This window comes from Pipistrellus hanaki, assembly GCF_964339955.1.
Source record: "Pipistrellus hanaki genome assembly, chromosome: 8".
Taxonomy (NCBI): domain Eukaryota; kingdom Metazoa; phylum Chordata; class Mammalia; order Chiroptera; family Vespertilionidae; genus Pipistrellus; species Pipistrellus hanaki.
The window spans coordinates 58,869,861-58,891,301 of NC_140510.1; the positions used below are offsets into that span (position 1 = coordinate 58,869,861).

General features: G+C 39.0%; 1 protein-coding gene across 5 annotated transcripts in view; it reads right to left on the reverse strand.

The window, feature by feature from the left end:
* DIS3L2 (DIS3 like 3'-5' exoribonuclease 2) overlaps positions 1-21,441 on the reverse strand; it is a 283,427-nt gene that overhangs the window by 74,756 nt on the left and 187,230 nt on the right. For all 5 annotated transcript variants that reach the window (XM_084891776.1, XM_084891777.1, XM_084891774.1 and 2 more), the window contains one exon: positions 12,323-12,430. In XM_084891776.1, the coding sequence (XP_084747902.1) occupies positions 12,323-12,430 (108 nt within the window). The remainder of the gene's footprint in view (positions 1-12,322; positions 12,431-21,441) is intronic.

Below are 21,441 nucleotides of genomic sequence, written 5' to 3' on the forward strand. Positions count from 1 at the left end.
ATGCTATTGGCCCTGCTCCAATTCCTAAGTTCCAGGGCTTAGAAGCCATCACTGCTGAAACCGGTTTGGCTCAGTGGATAGAGGTCAGCCTGCAGATTGAAAGGTCCTGGGTTCGATTCCGGTCAAGGGCATGTACCTTGGATGTGGGCACATCCCCAGTAGGGGGTGTGCAAGAGGCAGCTGATTGATGTTTCTCTCTCATTGATGTTTCTAGCTTTCTATCCCTCGCTCTTCCTCTCTGTAAAAACTCAATAAAATATATTTAAAAAAAAAAAAGCCATCACTACACACAAACCATCACTACACACAAATCCAGCCTCAGGCTTTGGCCACCATCCTCCTCATTTATTCAGAGTCCCCACTGGCCTGCTGGCTCCCTGACCCTCCCACCTGCCCCACCCCCACCCCCACCCCATTTCATGCATCTTGACTGCAAGATGGGTAAGGAATGTCCAGCCCTTGGGCTGTATAAGGCCCGAGAAATAATTTGGTCTGCCCTGCCAAGACATTAGGAGTTAATTAAATATTTAACCAAATATAACAAGATAATTTTTAATATATATATATATATATATATATATATATATATATATTATTTTATTGATTTCATAGAGTAAGGGAAAGGGAGAGAGAGAAATATCAATGATAAGAGAGAATCATTGATTGACTAACAGGCTAATTAAAAAAATAATTATTTTTTTATTTTCTTTATTCATTAAGGTATTACATATGTGTCCTTATTCCCTCCCGCGTCCCTCCCCCCCTGCTCATGCCCTCACTCCTCTGGTGTCTGTGTCCATTAGTTATGCTTATATGCAAGTCCTTTGGTTGATCTCTTTCCCTTACCCCCATCCTCTCCTACCTTCCCTCTGAGGTTTGACGATTTTTATTGATTTCAGAGAGAGAGATAGAAACATGAATTATGAGAATCATTGATTGGCTGCTTCCTGCATGCCTCTTACCTGGGATTGAGCCCACAACCTGGGCATGTGACATTGGCCAGAATCGAACCCGGTACCTTTTAGTCTGCAGGCCAACGCTCTATCCACTGAGCCAAACTGGATAGGGATAGGCTAATTTTTAAGTTGATAATTTTGTATAGCCCACAAATGATGTTACAAATATCCATATGGCCCTTGGTAGAAAAAAAGGCTCCCCACCCCGGCTGAAAGAGCTACTCATTGGTCACTACACCCCTGGACTAACCAACCAGGTTAACTCCCCATGTGCTATTTGGTCTGGTAGGGTACTTGGATGACCACAGTACAATAAGTGTGGTTAGTGGTTCCACAACTATTCCCAGTCCAAATCCCTTCACTTCCTACTTGGCTTGTTTGACAGAGGCCCAGCATCCCTCCTGGACCTTGTGCCTACTTCACACCTGCTCTATAGGCTCCTCATGCCAGAAGGCTTGGTTACCAGACACTACCTCCAACAGAAACCCTAAAGACCAATTGAGCCTTCAGAGTGCCTCTTTCTAGTGCTTCTTTTATGACCCTCATATTTTAGAAGCTCATTAGATCAGGCAGCTTTTTATTCCTTGGGTCTGACCCTGGCAGGCATAATTCAGATTCATCGTTCTTTTCTGTTGATTCAAGTCGCTTTTCTCTTATGGGCTTTTATTTTCTATTTAGTTAAATTTTTGCAAAAATAAGCATTTGTTAAAATATAAAAGTAATATGTGTTTTCAAAAAACATTAGAAAAGACAAAAAAGTAGAAAAAATTACTCATAGTCTTACTACCCAAATACAACCACTATTGGCATTCTATTTTATTTCCTTCTGGTCTTTTTCCATTCATTTTTTCCCCATGCATGTTCCCACCCCCACCAAAATATGATTATTGGCATACTGTCTTCACAATTCCTTCTTTATATTTCAGATCAGGTTTGCTTCTTGACTTTCACAAAGGAATCTATTATCAGATATATAGGAACTGTCAAAACCAAATGTAATGTGTGTAGCTTGTTTTGATTCCAATCCGGACAATTCAATTGGAGGCAATCCAGGAAATGTAATTATGAGCTGGATTCTGGACATGACACCAAAGCACTACATATTGTTAGATGTGCTAACAGCATTGTGCTTATATAAAAAGTGTCCACATTTTTTAGGATTACATATCAAAATATGTATGAGTGTAATGACATGATGTCTGTGTTTATTTTAAATCACTTTAGCAAAGAAAAAATTTTGATATAGTTGAGACTGGGAACAGGGATGGTGGGGTTATTGTATGCTTGAAATTTTACAAAATAAAAATGAGAAGATTCAAATATCCATAGTTCACACAGTCAAATAGTTTTAAAAGCTTGCTATGAAAACAGTAGCCCTCTGTCCCTCTCTCTCTTCTGCCCTGCCCACGGGGTAATCACTTTCACCTCGTTCAGCAGATCAGATTATTTTGGCATCACTTTCATATTTTTGTATAGCCTGCTTGATTTCTACTTCTTGATTTTCCAGTTTTAGACATTATTCACAAACTTTTCACTATAGAAGAGAATTTATTTTTCTTTCCACATACACCCTTCCCTTAATCAATCTCACATAATTGTTACAGGCCCTCATCCTCCCAATAAAGTTACATAATAAACTATTAGCATTAACTATTATGATTATGTAGATACTAAGTGTTACTTTTCTTTCCTATGCAACATTTATTTTTACTGAATTTAATAACTGTCTTGTTTTAATTTGCTTGTTTTTCTGTATACTATGTACACATTGATCCACTCCAAACTACCAACTGAGACCCTTAAAGTGACCCATAAGGTCAAAACTATTTTTATAATAGTACTAAGGCATTATTTGCCCTTTTCCGTGTGCTGACATTTACACCGATGGTACAAAAGCACTGCTAGGGAAAACTGCTGTTGCTTTGGCATGAATCCGGCCATTGCAACAAAGGGTATCAGTGGTCAGGAAACTCATCGCACTTCACACTCTCAGGGAAAAACAGTTAGTTCACTTAAGAATGTTTCTGATGAAGCAGTAAAAAGTTATTAACTTTATTGTGTCTCAACTCTTTAGTGCTTATTTATTACTTATTCTGCATGCTGAAGTACGATGATTATCTTGAGGAAAAGCATTTATATAACTTTGAGTTGTGAGCTAAACTGATTGCTTTTTTTTTTTTTTTTTTATGGAATATCACTTTTACTTGAGGGAACAACTGACACACAAACTATGATTATTTGACACTTCAAGGAAAACAACCGACATTATTTATTGCCAATGATAAAATCTGAACTTTCACAAAAATTAGAATTTTGGAAACCTTGTATCTGACACATATTACACACATTTCCGAAAAGACTTGTCTAAGATCAGTAGTAATATTAACAAATGTGATTTCTTGATATCATATAATGAAATGTGTCCAAATTTAGAAGATCAGTATAACAAATCAATATTTTCTAAATGATCTAAATTTCTAAATACATGATAAAAAAATAATGCATAAAAGATCCATTCAGAGTGTAAGTCAGACCAATAGATTATAATATAACCCAGTTAAAAAAATCAATTGATACTGTGTTAGTCTGTTAGGGCCATCATAACAATACACCACAGAATGGGTGGCTTAATCACAGATATTTCTCTCATTTCTGGACGCTAGAAGTCCAAGATAAGGTGCCAGCTGATTCAGCTTCTGGTGAGAGCTCTCTTCCTAGCTTTCAAAAGGTCATCTTCTCACTATGTCCTCACCTGGCAGGGGAGAGAGTAAGCCCTCTGTCCTCTTTTTATAAGGGTACCAATTCTATCATTTTTATCAGAGCTCCATCCTCATGACCTAATTTAACTTTAATCATCTCCTTAAAGGCCCTACCTCCAAATACATCACATCCAGGGTTAGTGCTTCAACATATGGATTTGGGGAGGAGGGAGGTACAATTCAGTCCATAGCAGATATGGTTTCAGATTCTAGATTGCATTTGACATTAAGAGATTACTGTCAAATTCTTATGTAATATAAACAAATATCTACAATTATTTGAAAAAGCTATTAAGACACTCCTTTCTTTTTCAACTACATATCTGCCTGAAGCCAGATTTTCTTCACATTCTTCAACTAAAAAAACTTATCCCAGTAGATTGACTATAGAAGTACATGTGAGAACCCAGTTCAATGTCTTGTCTAACACAGACATGAAAGAAATTTTCAAAAATGTAAAAAAAAAGCTTTTCTCCTAATTTTGTTTTAGAAAATAGTTATTTTCACAAAATGTTATTTATATTAATATATAATGAATTGGATTTATTTTAGTTAAAATAAGTGAATGTCTGAAATTTAATCAGTTTTTATTTCTAATAGGGTAAGCTATGTAAAAGCTCTTTGACGTCCTCAATCATTTTTTAATGCAATAGGTTCGGAGACCAAAAAGCTTGTTAACTGCCAGTCTAAATCATCTCTCAAGAAATGTAGATACACAAATATTTTGACTATTTCATTTTCTCGGAGATATCTCTCCTAAAGCCTTCTACACTATGTAGAGCTATATCTTAGCAACTTTCTTCACCATCTCCTTGGTCAGGTATCAACAAGTTATGGTGTGTGAGCCAAATCCAGCCTGCCACCTGTTTTTTAAGTAAAGTTTTACTGGAACACAGCCATGCTCACTCACTTATATATTGTTTTGGTTTTGTTTTTTTTACACTATTACAGGGGCAAAGTTGAGTAGTTGCGACAGAGATCAAATGGCCTATAAAAGCTAAAAATATTTACTGTTTAGTCCTCTATGGGAAAAGTTTGTCGACTTGTGATCTAGGTGATTTTTTTCACTTCTTTCCTGTGTTGGTTTATTTCTTTCTTATATCCCATGTCTTCCTCCTTCCTGATTTACTCCTTAATTTTGGTGAAGCACACCTTCTGGTAGCTTCTTGAGAAATGACATATAAGAGGTACTTTTTTTGTTTGAGACCCTGCATATCTGAAAATGTCCTTTTCTACTCTCACATTTTATTGACAGCTCAACTGGGTACAAAATTTTAGCACAGAAATAATAGTCTTTCAGAAATTTAGAAAGCTTTGCTTCACTGTCATCTTGTTTCTAGGGTTTTAACAGAAAAGCCTTAAGTTAGTCTGAGTTCTGATCTACTCTATGTGACTTTTTTTTCTTTTAACTCTTAGAAGCCTAAAGGACCTTTCTGTGTTCTCAGTGTTCTGAGACTGTAGGACAATGTGGCTTGGTGAGGATGTGTCTCCACCACTGTGCTGGACAGTGGGCTCTTTCAGTATAAAAAGTCAAGCCTCTAGTCAGGGCACTTCCTTGAATTATTTCCTTCCCTTCTGTTGTTTGTTTGTTTGTTTGTTTGTTTTGTTCTCTATTTCTGGAATATTTGTTGAACAGACGTTGGGCATCTTGGACTGGTCCTATAATTTTCTTACCTTTTCTTTCTCTTTCTGGTACAATTCCTCAATTTAATCTTTTTTTTTTTTTTTTTTTGAATAAAAATAAGCAAATATTGGCCGCCACAAGCCAGTTATCCCTGTGGTAACTTGTCTGACACCTCCTGCTTAAAACCCAAAAGGTCAGAAGGATCGTGAAGCCCCGCTTTCACGGTCTGTATTCGTATTGAAAATCAAGATCAAGCGAGCTTTTGCCCTTCTGCTCCACGGGAGGTTTCTGTCCTCCCTGAGCTCGCCTTAGTCAATTTAATCTTTTAACCAAAAGTTTGAGTCTTTATTTTTTCTAATATATTTCTAATTTCTAAGAGCTTTCCCTCCATCCCTCAAATGTTTATTTTTAAAAGTATTTAGATGTTGTGACATAAATGCTTTCTTTTAAACAGTTCTCTTAGGATGTAAACAATAGTTTTGTTTCTTTGTATAGTCTGTCTTGTTCTAGTTGCTATTTTTCTGTTTGCTTGCTTTGGTTTTCTTATATCATATTAGAGGCTTTCCTCTTGGTTTCCTCTTCACACATGAAAGTGAAATACTAAAAGGCTGATTTTTTGTGAAGTCCTAAAATGTTCTGCTTGTGTAAGTGGAGCTGATTGTCTATAAGCTTTACTGTAGAGAGATATAGCTGGGCTGTTGATTCAGCAATCCTGAGGTTATTATCTTTAAATCTGTTTCACCACTCAGATTCCTCAGAGAATAAATTTTCCCATCTCCCGACTCAGGGTATAGACTCAGCTACTGGTTGACTAGGAAAAGAAAGCTGAAACTCTTAACATTCAGTGTTCCAGAGTTTACTCAACCTCTGCTAAGGGACCACACCATCAAGTGTCCCCTACTTCAAATAACCTTTACTTTATGCTGCCCAGGGAGTAGATTTCTGATCTTCTTCAAAATTATGGAAGGGGAAATCTTTTAAATAAACTTTCAATTAATAGAGCTAGTCTTCTCTTCACACACCTCTTTCCCACTTTACAGAGTTACCTGGTGCTGTCAGTTTCTAAATTTCTTTAGGGTTCTGCTGTGTAAATTGGGTTGTTTCTTGGCTTTCTCTATTGCTGGCACAGGATTCAGCTTTCTCAGGACTGCTAAGTCAGTTACCACTCATCCATCTGCTTCCCAGCTTCCAAAATGTTGTTGCCGTTGTCTCCTCTCCCATTCTCTTTGTCCTTGTGGGTTTATGTCTTTTAAAAAAAATATCTTCACTGTTGTTTTAGTGAGGTTTTGGGAGAGAATGAAAGCAAATGTGGGTACTTGATCCTCCATCTTTATTTGGAACCTCTTTATAATTAAATATCTTTTTTTCTTTCATTTAATTTTACAGCATGCACATTTCCCATGTTCTTACATGGTCTTTGTAACAATTTTAATAATTGCATAACATTCCACTGAGTTGGAACCATAACTTACTTAATCATTACCCCATTTTTGAGTGTTTACAGTTGTTTCTGTTTGGGGGAGGGAACTAGTTTTTCCTAGAGTCACCTTTCATTTATTTGTCTCATTTATTCCCTCTATTTAGGAAATGCTTGCTGACATTCATCACTTCTCTGTTCTCACTCTGTGCTTTCATCACCTTTGCCTTGATTATTGAAAGACCTTGTGCAAATCTAATTCATCTTTAAACTGCCTGGCATTCCACACAATGATGCAGCACTAATCTTTCTAAAAGTCACTTTTCTCATGACACTTCAGAGGAACCTTACACCTATAATTCACTAGTGACTGACACTTGTGGCTCCCCATAGTGTGACTCAAAAGTCGCCACCCTTCCCCTGAATCTCATCCTTCCAACAAGGCCTGCTGCTCCTCCTGCCACTGCCAATCTACATTCATCTTCCCTTAAATCCTATTACTGCACTAAGCTTCCCCAAGTGACTTTGCTTACACAATTGCTTTCTTCACCTTATAGATAAAAAACAAGTACTTATTTCTGAAAGCTTAGGGTCTGTCTTGCCTTTTAAATGGACAGCAGAGGCTAATAACAAAAACACAAGAGCAGGAGATTAAAAATGGTGGTGGAATAAATGGATGCTACACAGACATGCTCACAGATCCAAACTGGAATTAAAACTAAAATACAGAAAAAAATTACTGAATAATCAATGGAGACATGCTGGAGAGAACCCTGACAACCTGAGAACGAAAAGAAGAGAGTGCATAGAGGCTGGTAGAGGGGCAGAGGTGTGAAAGGGCTGGCCAAGCCCACATAGACAGCAGCTGAAGTTCTGGAGAGAAATCTCAGCTATGTGGGGTGCCACTGAGAACTCTGGGGTCTAACTCCCGAAGTGGGCCCCACGGCAGAGAACATCAAAACTGAGAAGGGTATCCATATAATATCTGGCTGTGAAAAACAGTAGGGTAGCTGTCTACCAGAGAGAGATGGCTAGAAATTCAGGACCCTTTTAAAGGGCCAATGCATAAAAGTCCCTGTGGAGCCACCCATCTTGTACTCTGACAGAGGAACAGCAGAGTGGATGGAACTGGGTGAGTAGACATTAGGATTGAAGGCTCTGGATCAGAAGGCAGATACCCTGGTTTCTTGTGTTGAGCCATTCCTTCACACTGCAGAGGTAATCTTTCTCAAGCAGATGATTGCCTGGGGAGAAGACAGCTGACCCACTCTATTGGAAAGCACCCTGTCCCTTACAAGACTGAGAATAACAATTAGCCTCCAGGAAGAGAATTAACCCATCCTGCAGAAAACAACAACAACAACAAAACTCATGTCATACCTGTGGATGATTGCCTGAGGGCAGATCAAGAGGAATCCTATGAATCTGCAGTCAGAGGCAGTCTCTGGAGACTTTGAGTCTTTGCCTAGTCTAATTAGTCAGAAACAATATTTGACAATGTCCTGCACTAGAGATTGAAAGGTGTAGCAGATATAACTAATACATAGTCACAAACCTAAACAGGTGCCAAAACAAGAAAACAAAGAAACAACCCACAAATGAAAGAACAAGAGAATTCTCCAGAAGAAGAGATAAAAATGAAATGGAGATAAATTTATTTGAAACAGACTTCAGAATAATGATGGTAAAGATTCTCAACAGCATGAGAAAAGATATAGCAACTATGAAAAAAAGAACAGTTAGAAAAAAAATGAGATAGCATAAATAAAGAACAATTAGAAGGAATATATAGCAGATTAGGGGAAGCTGAGGACTGAATCAGTGAATTAGAAGACAAGAGTTGAAAAAAATCACTCAGAGTACAAAAATTAAAAATTAAAATTAAAATTAAAAAATAGGACAGCTTACAGGAGCTGTGGTACAATGTGAAATGTAACAATATTAGAATAGCAGGTGTGCCAGAAGAGGCAGAAAGAGAGAAAAAGATAGAGAATGTGTTTCAAGAAATAATGGCAGAAAACTTACCTAACCTAATAAAGGGAAAAGTCACACAAGTACAGGAGGCACAGAAGACCCCAAGCAAGAAGAACCCAAACAGGCCCTTGCCCATACACATCATAATAAAAATGTCAAAAATTAAAGACAAAGAGATAATCTTAAAGGCAGCAAGAGAAAAGAAAACTGTTACCTATAAAGAAGTTCCCATACGGCTGACACCTGATTTCTCATCAGAAACTCTACAGGCCAGAAGGAAATGAATTACATGAAATACTCAAGGTAATGGAAAACAAGGATCTGAAACCAAAATTATTATATCCAGCAAGGCTATCATTCAAAATAGACGGTCAAATAAAGAGCTTCCCAGACATAAAAAAAAGGCTAAAGAAGTTCATAACCACTAAGCCAGCATTACAAGAAATGTTAAAGGGAATACTATAATGAGAAGAAATAGAGAGAGAAACAGAGACATACGGAATTAAAACAGCAATAAACAGCCCTAACCGGTTTGGCTCAGTGGATAGAGCATCAGCCTGTGGACTGAAGGGTCCCAGGTTCGATTCTGGTCAAGGGCATGCATGTACCTTGGTTGTGGGCACATCCCCAGTAGGGGGTGTGCAGGAGGCAGCTGATCGATGTTTCTCTCTCATTGATGTTTCTAACTATCTCTCTCTCTCCCTTCCTCTCTGTAAAAAATCAATAAAATATATATTTTTAAAAATGGCAATAAACAAATACCTATCAATAATAACATTAAGTGTAAATGAATTAAATGTTCCAATCAAAAGACATAGGGTGGGTAAATGGACACAATATATATTCTGTCTATAAAAGACCCACCTCAGAACAAAAGACACACACAGAATGAGAGTGAAGGGATGGAAAAAAATTTTTTCCATGCAAATGGAAAAGAAAAAATAGCTTAAGTAGCAATACTCATATCTAACAAAACAGACTTCAAAATGAAGGCCATCAGAGAACCAAGATGGTGGCATAAGTAAACACCTATACTTGCTGCCTCCTACAACCACATCAAAATTACAACCAAAACATAGAACAACTATCATCCAGAACCATGGGAAAGCTGGCTGAGTGGAAGTACTAAAACTAGAGAGGTAAAGAAGAAAGCACACTGAGACTGGTAGGAGGTGGTAGGGGCACAGAACGGGCTGGTCCAGTGTTGAGGTGTTCCACTTCTTTAATTGGGAGGAAGATCACCTCTGCAGAGGCCATCTGGAGGCACAAGGGATCCCAGCCCCATACCAGACTCCCAACCCAGGGTTCCAGTGCTGGGGGAAGCCTTTGGGCTGTAAGAACTGTGGGCTGTAAAAACCAGTGCAGATTGGGGCTGAATGACACACAGGCTGTTGGAAAAATCACATGATTTTATCAATAGACACAGAGAAAGCATTTGACAAAAATCCAACACCCATTTAATATATATATATATATATATATATATATATATATATATATATATATGTAAATTTCATAAAAGGAAGAGAGATAGGAACATCAATGATGAGAGAAAATCATTGATTGGTTCCTCCTGCATGCCCCTTACTGGTGATCAAGCCCACAAAACCGGGTATGTGCCCTTGACAGGAATCAAACCTGGGACCCTTCAGTCTACAGGCCAACGCCTTATCCACTGAGCCAAACTGGCTAGGGTCCAACACCCATTTTGGATAAAACCCTCAGCAAAGTGTGAATAGAGGGAGCATATCTCAACATAATAAAGGCCATATATGACAAACCTACAGTGAACAGCATACTCAACAGACAAAAACTGAAACCATTTCCCCTAAGAAAAGAAACAAGACAGGGATGTCCACTTTCACCCCTATTATTCAATATAGTACTGAAAGTCCTAGCCACAGCGATCCAACAAGAAGAAATAAAAAACATACAAATTGGAAAGGAGGAAGTAAAACTCTCATTATTTACAAATGATGTGATATTGTATATAGAAAACCATAAAAACTCCATGAAAAAAAAACCACTATTATATTTAATAAATGAATTTGGCAATGTAAGAGGATACAAAATCAACACCCAAAAATCGATGGCTTTTTTATACACCAATAATGAATTATCAGAGACTCTAAAAAAAAAAAATCCCATTTACATTTGCAACAAAAAAATTAAGGTACTAAGGAATAAACTTAACTAAGGAGGTAAAAGACCTGTTCTCAGAAAACAACAGGATGTTTAAAAAAAATAAAAGAAGATATAAACAAGTAGAAAAATATACTGTATTCATGGACTGGTAGAATCAATATCATTAAAATGTCCATACTACCCAAGACAATCTACAGATTGAATGCAACCCCTATTAAAATACCAACAGCATACTTCACAGAGCTAGAACAAATACTTTGAAAATTAAGTGGAATAAAAAAAAGACCCTGAATAACTGCAGCAATCTTGAGAAAAACAATGTTGGAGGAATCACAATACCAGATTTCAAGTTATACTACAAAGCCACCATAATCAAAACAGCTTGGTACTGGCACAGGAGCAGGCATATAGACCAATGGAACAGAACAGAGACCCCAGAAATCAACCCAAGCCATTATGCTCAATTAATATTTGACAAAGGAGGCAAGAGCATACAATGGAGTCAAGACAGTCTCTTCTTCATAGCAAAAGAAACCATCAACAAAACGCAAAGGGAGCCCACTGTATGAGGGAACATATTTGGCAATGATACATCAGAGACCTCCAACCACACAGGACTTTGGGTGAAGGAGTTTCACTAGAATTTTTAAACCGACTTCTGTGGGTAATCTCTTTATTCCCTTTCCCCCTCACAAAGCCCGTGAGTGGGACAGAAGTTCCTGTAGATAAAGAAATCCTAGAAATGGCAGGGCAGGTATTGGGCAACATTTCCCAGGAATAGCCCCAAACTTCTGAGAACTGCCAAGGTCTCACCCACCTGTTTTCCAGATAACCTGGAGAGATAGAGAGAGCCTCCATCAAATCAGATGATGGTAGACAGGGCTCTCAGCATCTCCCTGCATATCCTGTCCAACCGACCTACCAATGGTCTTGGCTTGGGGACACACCTCCCTGTGCTTCTGGCCTTGGGCTCTGGATTGATGTTGTGTTTTGTTTTATAATCTGCAGAGATGGTGGGGGACTCCTTGCTCTGCTGAGTGGGTCTGCTGTGGCCCCACATTAGGCCACTGCTGTCTGATAAAAATGAGTCAACAGGAGTGGGAGACCCTGGAGGTCCTGCAATGGGAAAGAATGGGAAGCCACAGGAGGATTCTAAACAAGGGACAACTCAGTCAGTTTCGTCTTCAAATCTCATTCTGGTTATGTAGGAAGCAGCCATTATTACTCTTGTGTGCTCATTTGCAGGTAAGGAAGGAAAGTAAGTAAGTAAACAAACAAACAGACTGACAGCTTTTCAGAGGCAGCAGCTCTTATATGTTCTTCTCTATGGTGGCTGTTCCTATATCATCATCATCTACCACCGTGGGACTCCAGCCCAATGCAAGGCATACAGTAGGGACTTAGCAGGGACTCATTGAGTAGAATGGACACAAGTCTAAGTTGTTACCTTGCCCTCTGAAGTCAGCGTCCAGATCACAGAGAAGGTCAGTTTGTCAGTCATGGGATTGAGGCTGCATAGTTCCTCACACAATGCCCTGGGAAGCATGGGGATCACCTGTAAATAAAGAATAGACCCATGAGCACATTTCTCCAATCCACAGGAGTTTACACAGCCTTAGAAATATCCCAGAGAGCAGAGTTTTGATGAACAGTTTGAGCTTCCAGATAGAGGTGAAGATGGAGGCAGCTCTTTTCCCCAAAGACTATCAGAAAGACCACACTGTCTGATACTTTCCCATGAGCTTCTAAAGTCAAATAGGAATATGAAATGAAAGGTAAGGAGAATTGGTAGCAGGGAAAAATACATTAGAGCAATAAAAAACAACTACATTTTACCATACACTAAAACTGAAACTTTAAACTCAAGAATCACCTGTACTTTGGGATATAACTATTCCATTTGAACTATATACTTAAAAACCCAAGGTCTTACTCTTTAAGTCTTCATTTTGAGATTGTTTTTATGCATAGTGGTGTAGGGCTCTTTTGCAGGAGGCTATCCAATTTTCTCAACTTTTATTGAAAGAGACTATCCTTTCCCCATTGTGTGTTCTTGGAACCCTTGTAAAAAATTAGTCTTACAGATATATATATATATATATATAGATATATAGATATAGATATAGATATAGATATAGATATATAGATATATAGATATATAGATATATAGATATATAGATATATATATATATATAGATATATAGATATATAGATATATAGATATAGATAGATAGATAGATAGATATAGATATAGATATATAGATATATAGGTATATAGATATATAGATATATATAATTGATTTTTTACAGCGAGGAAGGGAGAAAGATAGAGAGCTAGAAACACATCGACCAGCCTCTTGCACACCCCCTACCGGGGATGTGCCCACAACCAACGTACATGCCCTTGACCAAAATCGAACCTGGGACCTTTCAGTCCGCAGACCGACGCTCTACCGCTGAGCCAAACCGGTTTCGGCAGTCTTACAGTTTTCAATGTATATGTCTTTCATCTCCTTAGTTAAATTTATTCCTAGGTATTTCATGTTTTTGATGTTATTGTAAGTAGGATTGCTTTCTTTATTTCTATATCACCTCACATGATGGCTATTACAAAAAAGATAAAGATAACAAATGTTGGCAAAGATGTAGAGGAAAGGAAACCCTTGTACATTGTTGGTGGGAATTTAAATTGATACTATGGAAAACAGTATGAAGGTTCCTCAAAAAATTAAAAATGTAACTACCATATGATCCAGCAATCCCACTTTTAGGTATATATTAGAAGGGAACCAGTACTTCTAAGAGATATCTTCATTCCCATGTTTGTGGAGAAGTACAGGACATGGTTGGAATGTCTGTAAGGAGGATTCTCAGAAAGGTTGGGGGCCTCTAGGGGGACCTTGCCAAAGGTGGCAGCCCTTATCTTGACTTTTCCAAACAAGTCTGATTTCCCGTGTGTTTTACTAAGGGATCTGCTTAGTCTTTAGACCCGACCTTGTAGAAGAATGTGCTTTCTCAAGGATACTTACCTTGTTGATTGTACCTAGAGGTTAATTTTAGTTCAAGTTGTTATGACAATAAAAACCAAAGGAGGCAGGCGAACAGGGCTACTTGGTGGCGATAGCCAAGTAGTCCCTTAGCCCTCTTTTTTTCATAGAAATGTGCATCAGAGCAATCTGTTCGTCCATCAGCGTCTGCTGGTCAGCCCCGGCACATGTTCATTACAGTATTATTCACAATAGCCAAGACATGGAAACAACCCAAGTATCCATTGATGAATGAATAGATTAAAATTCTATTTTAATAGAATAGATAAAATATATATGTGCGCGCACACGTGTGTGTGTGTGTGTGTGTGTGTGTGTGTGTGTGTGTGTGTCAAATGAATGGCTAAAAAATGTGACACACAGAGGAATATTATTTGGTTGATGCAAGGAAATCCTGACATTTGTGACAACATGGATGAACTTGGAGGGCATAATACTAAATTAAATAAGCCATACAGAGAAATACAAGTACTGTATGGTATCATATATATGGTAAATTTTTTTTTGGAGAAAAATCCTATTTCACAGAAACAGAAACAGAGAATAGAACGGTGGTTGCCAGGGGCTGGAGGTGGTGGTGGTGGTGGGGGGGGGGGGGGTTGGTGGATAAGATGTGAATAGAGAGATGTCGGTCAAAGGTTACATACTTTTAGTTTTAAGATGAAAACATTTTGAGGATCTAAGGTACAGCATAGTGACTATAGTTACTGATAAGACACTGTATACTTGAAATTTGATGAGAGTAGATTTTTTTTTTGAGAGATCTTAAGTGTCCTCTCACCATACACACAAAAAAAGAGTTAATTACATGAATTGATAAATGTCTTAATTATCTTAACTTTGGCAATCATTTCACAATGTATATGTATATGAAATCATAACCCTAAACATTTTAAATACATTCAATTACATTTATCAATGATTCTTCAATAAAGCCGGGGACAACAAAAAGAATCTAAGGACTGAGTATAACAGAATTTCATCCAAGTAAAATTGCTGAATCAATGCTTTAGTAATTGAAAATAACACAACTGATCAAATCACATGTTGGAACATTAATAGATATTCCAATTAAATATCCCTGAAAAGTTCTCTTTTCTTTTTCTATTTTTTTAGTCAGTGTATTTTGTTCATTGGATTCCAAGTATAAGTGAAATCATGTGATACTTGTCTTTCTTTGACTGGCTTATCCTGAAAGGTTCTTAAATACAGGTTTCCTAGATGAACATTGTAGTCTACTAGTCACTCATTTTGCAGTGTTTTAAGCCCAAATTATTTCTTCCCTTTACTGATCTTAATATCCCGTAACTGATACAATGGTATGCCCTCTTTAATTAAAAAATAGATCTCTTCAATTTACTTTCAAATGATGGCTATTCACCCCACCATCCAAACTAAAAACAGAGCATCAATGCCATTTGTTCAGCACACTGCATACCTACTTGATTTGCAGCCAAGTACAGGTAAAATGCTACTCTGTATGAAGTAACTGGAGTGACAGGTAAGAGCAGCAACTAAGCACTAGTTGATGTAAAATTAGCTAATTAAGTTTCTATGTCAGCAAATGACTGGTAACAGCTTTTATAAGATAACCACTTTTTTTTTTTTTTAATAAGTTTTTATTTTTCATATTATTACAAATGTTCCTTCCCCCCCCCCCCCACCATTGCTCTCCTCCACCAGGTTCCCACCCCACCCTCTGCCCTTTCCCCTCTCCCCATTGTCCTCATCCATAGGTGCACAGTTTATGTTCAGTCTCTTCCCACGCCCCCCTCTCCCCTTTTCCCCAAGAATCGTCAGTTCACTCCCCTTCCATACCTCTGATTCTATTATATTCAACAGTTAATATTGTTCATCAGATTTTTTTAATTTCCTTGGTTTTTAGATTCACTTGTTGATAATTACGTATTTGTTGTTCATAATTTTTATCTTTGTTTACTTTCTCTTCTGAAAGAACCCCCTTCAGCAATTCATATAATTCTGGTTTGGTGGTGATGAACTTCTTTAGCTTTTTTTTATTAGTGAAGCTCTTTATCTGGCCTTCGATTCTGAGTGATAGCTTTGCTGGGTAGCTTATTTTTGGCTGTAGGTTCTTGCTATTCATCACCTTGAATATTTCTTGCCATTCCCTTCTGGCCTGCATGGTTTCTGTTGAGAAGTCAGCTGACAATCGTATAGGTGCTCCTTTATAAGTTACTACCTTCTTTGCTCTTGCTTCTTTTAATATTCTCTCTTTATCTTTTGCTCTTGGAATTTTAATAATGATGTGTCTCGGTGTGGTCCTCTTTGGATTCCTTTTGTTTGGAGTTCTGTGCGCTTCCTGGACTTGTAAGTCAAATTCTTTCACCAGGTGGGGGAAGTTTTCTGTCACTATTTCTTTCAGTATGTTTTCGATATCTTGCTCTCTCTCATCTTCTGGAACCCCCATAATTCTGATGTTGGTTCGCTTGAAGTTGTCCCAGAGGTTTCTTACATTATCTTCAATTTTCTGGATTCTCTTGCCTTCTAGCTTCTGTGGAGGAGTGTCTTCTGGCTCTTTATGTTCCAAATCTTTGACTTGATTCTTGCGATCTTCTCTTCTGTTTTTAGGACTCTGTAGAATATTTTTTATTTCAGACAATGTATTCTTTATTTCTTGTTGATCCCTTATCATTTCTTGTTGACTCCTTATTAATTCTAGTTGATCTCTTTTCATATCCTCATAGGCCTTATCCATCTTTTCTAGGAAATTCTTGAAAAACCTTATAAGTGTAGATTTGAACTCTATATCCAGACGCTTTTTGTCCTCCATTTCTTTCGTTTCTGATCTATTTTGTTGTCGCATTTCGCAGTTACAGATGGGACGGGGTTTCAGGGTGGAGCCTGCAGCTTTGGCTTCCGTCAGCCCCGCCCTATGCGGGTCCTTCAGTGCTCGCTGCCGGCGCCTCTGAGAGAAAGGTGCCCTCGATTTTCGCCTGCTGCCAAACAGTCTATGCTCTCCCACAATGAGCCCGGTATTGGGGTTCAGTTCAGTTGGAAGTGGAGTTGGAGGTGGCGTTCACAGCAGTCTGGAGCCCCAGTCTCCTTCCCGTCAGGGCAATCCCGCGGCACAGCCGACCGTCCCTTCTCTGGGGGCAGTGTGCGCGCCTCCGGGACCTCCTTTCTCCGCTACCCCGGGGTTCCGACTTACAGCCCAGCTCCCTATGGCTGAGCCTGAGTCCCCGGGGTCTGGCCCAGATCTGGGGTTCAGAGCAGTCGGGGGCCCAGCACAGTCGGAGTTTTATCTCCTTTCCGCTAGGGAACGCCCGCCAGGCACTCGGCCTCCCTCCTCTCCGGCTCCGTCCTCTTCGCGTGCGCCGCGTGTCTCCGTACCTTAGGCTTTTACAGCTCCTCCGTGCTTCCTTCTGGTTTTCTCCTTGCTTCTTGTTGTAGGATTTCCAGTCAGTCGACTTTCCTGTAGTTCTGGGTAATGTCCATTTTATATTTTAGTTGTATTTTATTAAAATTGTTGTGTGCGGCTGCGGCTAGTTGCCTACCCGAGCAGCCATCTTGGATTCTCTCAAGATAACCACTTTTGAAATTTTTTCTCATCATTACTTTATACCATATGTTCAAATAGCACTATATTTTCTTTATTTAATGAATATTAAAATGTAATCTAAATTTTTTTTTCTCATATGCATCACGTGTTTTACAAAGTAATACATTTTTACCTGCATAAACATATTGAACAAAATGGATTAAGTTTCAGTACCATATTGTGCCATGATTGAATTGTAAAGGTTTTACATAATTTCAGCCTTTGGACTATGCTCTGGACTGAATTGTGTCTCCCATCCCTAATTTCATGTTGAAGCCCTAACCCTCAATTTGACTGTATTTGGAGGTGAGATTTTAGGAGGTAATCAAGGTTAAATAAGGTCATAAGGGTGGGTACCTGACCCTATAGAAAGAGATAAACTCCCTCCCTACCCTGCACATAAACAAAAGGCCAAGTAAGGACACTGAGCATGGACCCCCTCTGTAATGTCATTACAACTTCGTTGTAAATCTAAAATTATTTCAAAATAAAAGTTTATTAAAAAGAAAGCCACTGTTTTTATTAGTAGGTTTCCTAAGTGCCATCACATTTAAATATGGAAGAAATTTATGTTAATAAATACAACTAGATCTGTTCAGCTTATCTTATACTTAAAGTATTAGCTGCCTGTGAAAATAATGTTCAGGTAACACTATAAGCTGGGAAGAGTCCTCAGTAGGAACCAAATTGGCTGACAATTCTTCTGGCACTTCTAGCATCTGGAGCTATGAAAAAATAAATGTGAGTTGTTTAAGTTCCCTCTTTGATATTTTGTATAACAGCCCAAACTGAGTAAGACAGGCCAAATCGAATTTGTTGGGGTGGATTCTTTTTGGGGCTGCATTATCAGATAATTATACCAACTGTATTTGGTAGCAGGCTGCTCACCCTGCTAGTTAAGATTTCTTCTAAGCGTACAAGACAGTATCTGATTGTGAATCACAAAACTGAGTATCTGAGGATTTAGTACAACTCCTGACTTCATGTGCTAGGGTTTGTCCAAAGAAAGTCATTGCAACTAAATACAATGTGGTACCCTGGACTGGACCCTGGTACAGAAAGAAGGCAATAGTGCAAAAATTGGTGAAATTCAAATACAGTATGCATTTTCATTAACAGTAATGTTCTGATGTCAGCTTTTTACTTATAGCAAATGCACATGGCATTGTGAAGATATTAACCAGATCAGTTCAGGCAACACTATATAGCAAAGTTTGGGGTTAAGATTGTATTTGCAAATTGTCTGAAAATCATTAACCAATAACATTATGTCCAGATTCATCATCGGCACAATGCAGGAAAAAAGAGCAAAGGCTTTGAAGCCAGATAGACTTGAGGTTTAATCCTGTACAAGTTGGGCAAGCCAGTCTAGTTCTCTGAGTCCCAGTTTCCTTACTAGGAAAACAATATTGAAGGTGCCCAATAAAAGTCAGCTCCCTGGCCATCCCACGGCCTACTGGGTCTTGGGTCACATGGCTCAGCCTTCTCCCAGTCTTTCCCCTCTACACCCCAATCAAAGTCACACTGACTTGCTCACTGCACACCCCTTCACATGGCCAGGTCTGCTCATCACTCTAGTTCTTGTTCCCTTTTTCTGGAATACCTGTATGGATAACTGGCAACTGGCCAATTTTTGCACATCCTTTAAGATTCACAGGTTCCCCCAGCTGGAGTGTATAAAATGTTTATACAGGTTCCTCCAACTGGAGTGTATACTATAATATGTTCTGTGTACTCCCCCACCCCAGCCCTGTTCTTACAAAAAGAACTAGAGGCAGTCCTGAACGTCTGTCACTTACTCCATCCTTCCTGCTCTTTCACAGTATTTCTGTAGCCCTTAACACACTCATCCTAATTGCATCTTTATGTGCCTCTCCCCTCTACTAGACCATGTAATCCTTAGGAATGAAGACCAGCTCCAGCTCCTGTTCCTGTCTCTCTATCCAGCACCAGACACACAGCAGGCACTTTGGTTGAATGAATGAATGACTTTTGCTTGGGAAATGAATCACCTGTTTTTTCCCTATGTTTACTGTTTACTGTATCACAGGAGATTTTATGAAATACACGGCAGACTTCTACTTAAACATCTTTACAAAAGATTTTCACAGGCAGCTAGTACTTTAAGTATAAAATAAGTTGTTTTGGCTACTCTCCCCTAAAAACAATGGGCACAAACAGGGGCTGCCCTGGTTATAGATAAACACTGCTTGGTCTCCTGTATCTTATACAGAAGATGACATTTTAACATCCACACTGCAATGTGATGCCAAATAACCTAATTGCTCAGGAAGAAGCTAAACATTAAAACTTTTCTAGTAGTATAATTATCTTTAAATTTTAAAGAGTATTCCTTTTAATAAAATTTCTTAGGGCAGAATTCAGATGGAATTCAGAGAAAACAGTCTTTATGCCCACATAGTTTTGTAAATAAATGGTTATTTCTATGTCTTTGAAAGGAAAATGAGTAAACCACAATCACATCTGTGGTTTGGCATGTCATGCCTCTCATAAATCGGGCCTGACTTCTGCTGGGGTCACTGGGAATGTGCTCTACGACATGAGGCACATGTACCAAGAACAGAGCACAGCAGGGATCCCCATAGGAGATGGGGCTGGGGAGACAGGCAGCTGCTCCTGATGAGCTGCTTTAAATACAGTCCTGTTATTTCGGGGAAGACCTGCCTGGAAAACAGCACAATGCCCCATGCACACTTATCTGCATAAGATCTGCCAAGATACCTGGAGAGACTCCGAGGCAGGGTGATACGCGTATAGCATAGTGTGTAACTAGAAAGAAAAGAAAGACCACATCTCTGCAGGAGTTGAGAAACTGCTAGTTGTCATTAGCATCGTGCAGATGCTTATGCATCCCTGAGATTGTCCACAGTTGAGTCCTGCCTTGTGCTCATTAGCTTCACTACTCAGTATGGACCACGTGGCTATTTCTTTCAAAGTTCTCAAACTTGCTCATTTTCACTGTCCCAAGTCTACAGACCCACAGTCAAGCTTACCATCTGCCTTTCCTGCTTCTGCTCTTCACAGATGAGTGGTGATGGAGGAACTCACTGGACCATGTGCACCACTGAACCACCCAGTGGTGGCAGGCAGTCTTTCACTTACATTGCTTAGTTCCTTCCTCTGTGCCCCTCAGGCTCTATTCCCAAAACTTCATTACTCTCCTCAAACCTCCTGCCCAACTGCCTTCTGCCTCATTTTCCACAGAAAACCCCAACTCTTCTTCACAGAGAAGGTGAGCACGTCAAACTCACTTGTTCCCAAGCATCCTTCCAGCTCTTTCCTTCACCAGTTTCTCCAGACTCCACCCCCTCTAACTTCGCCTCAGTGCCTCAGTGCCCTGACACCTCATAAGTACAAGTGTCCTCCTTGTCTAAAGCCTGGCCTCTGTCTAGGAATTTGATCCACCCCTCCTGCCAACAATCTTCTCAATCAGCTACCTGCTCTGCTGGTGTCATATCATTCTTATAGACCATAAACAAGGCCAGTCTTAACAACAGACAACACTCACCTCCTCAGTTTAGCTCTTCCCCTCCCTCTGAGTCCTCCCTTCACTTCTCAGGCAAGGTTCTCAAAATAGTTTCGCTTCCTGTTTTCATTTCTAGTTTGTTTTCACATCTCAAGGCAATATGACATTTTAAAATTGCAAAATTTATATGTTCACTGTAGAAATTTTAGGTGACAACCAAAACATGAAAATGCAAAAATTCTGAGGCTCGATGGCTTAGAATAAACAATGGTAACATGTTGGTATAGAACTTTCATTCTTTTTTCAGTGCACATATAAATAACTATATGTCAGGTAAAATATTACATATTATAGGTCTATGTATATTTTGAAACAAAGAACTAGTGGACACTCAGACACTCCTGTGTATTGGTCTTCATGGGTCTCTTTCCCTTCCCAGGCTCCCTCAACCCTGGTGCTCCTCTCTCTCTGGG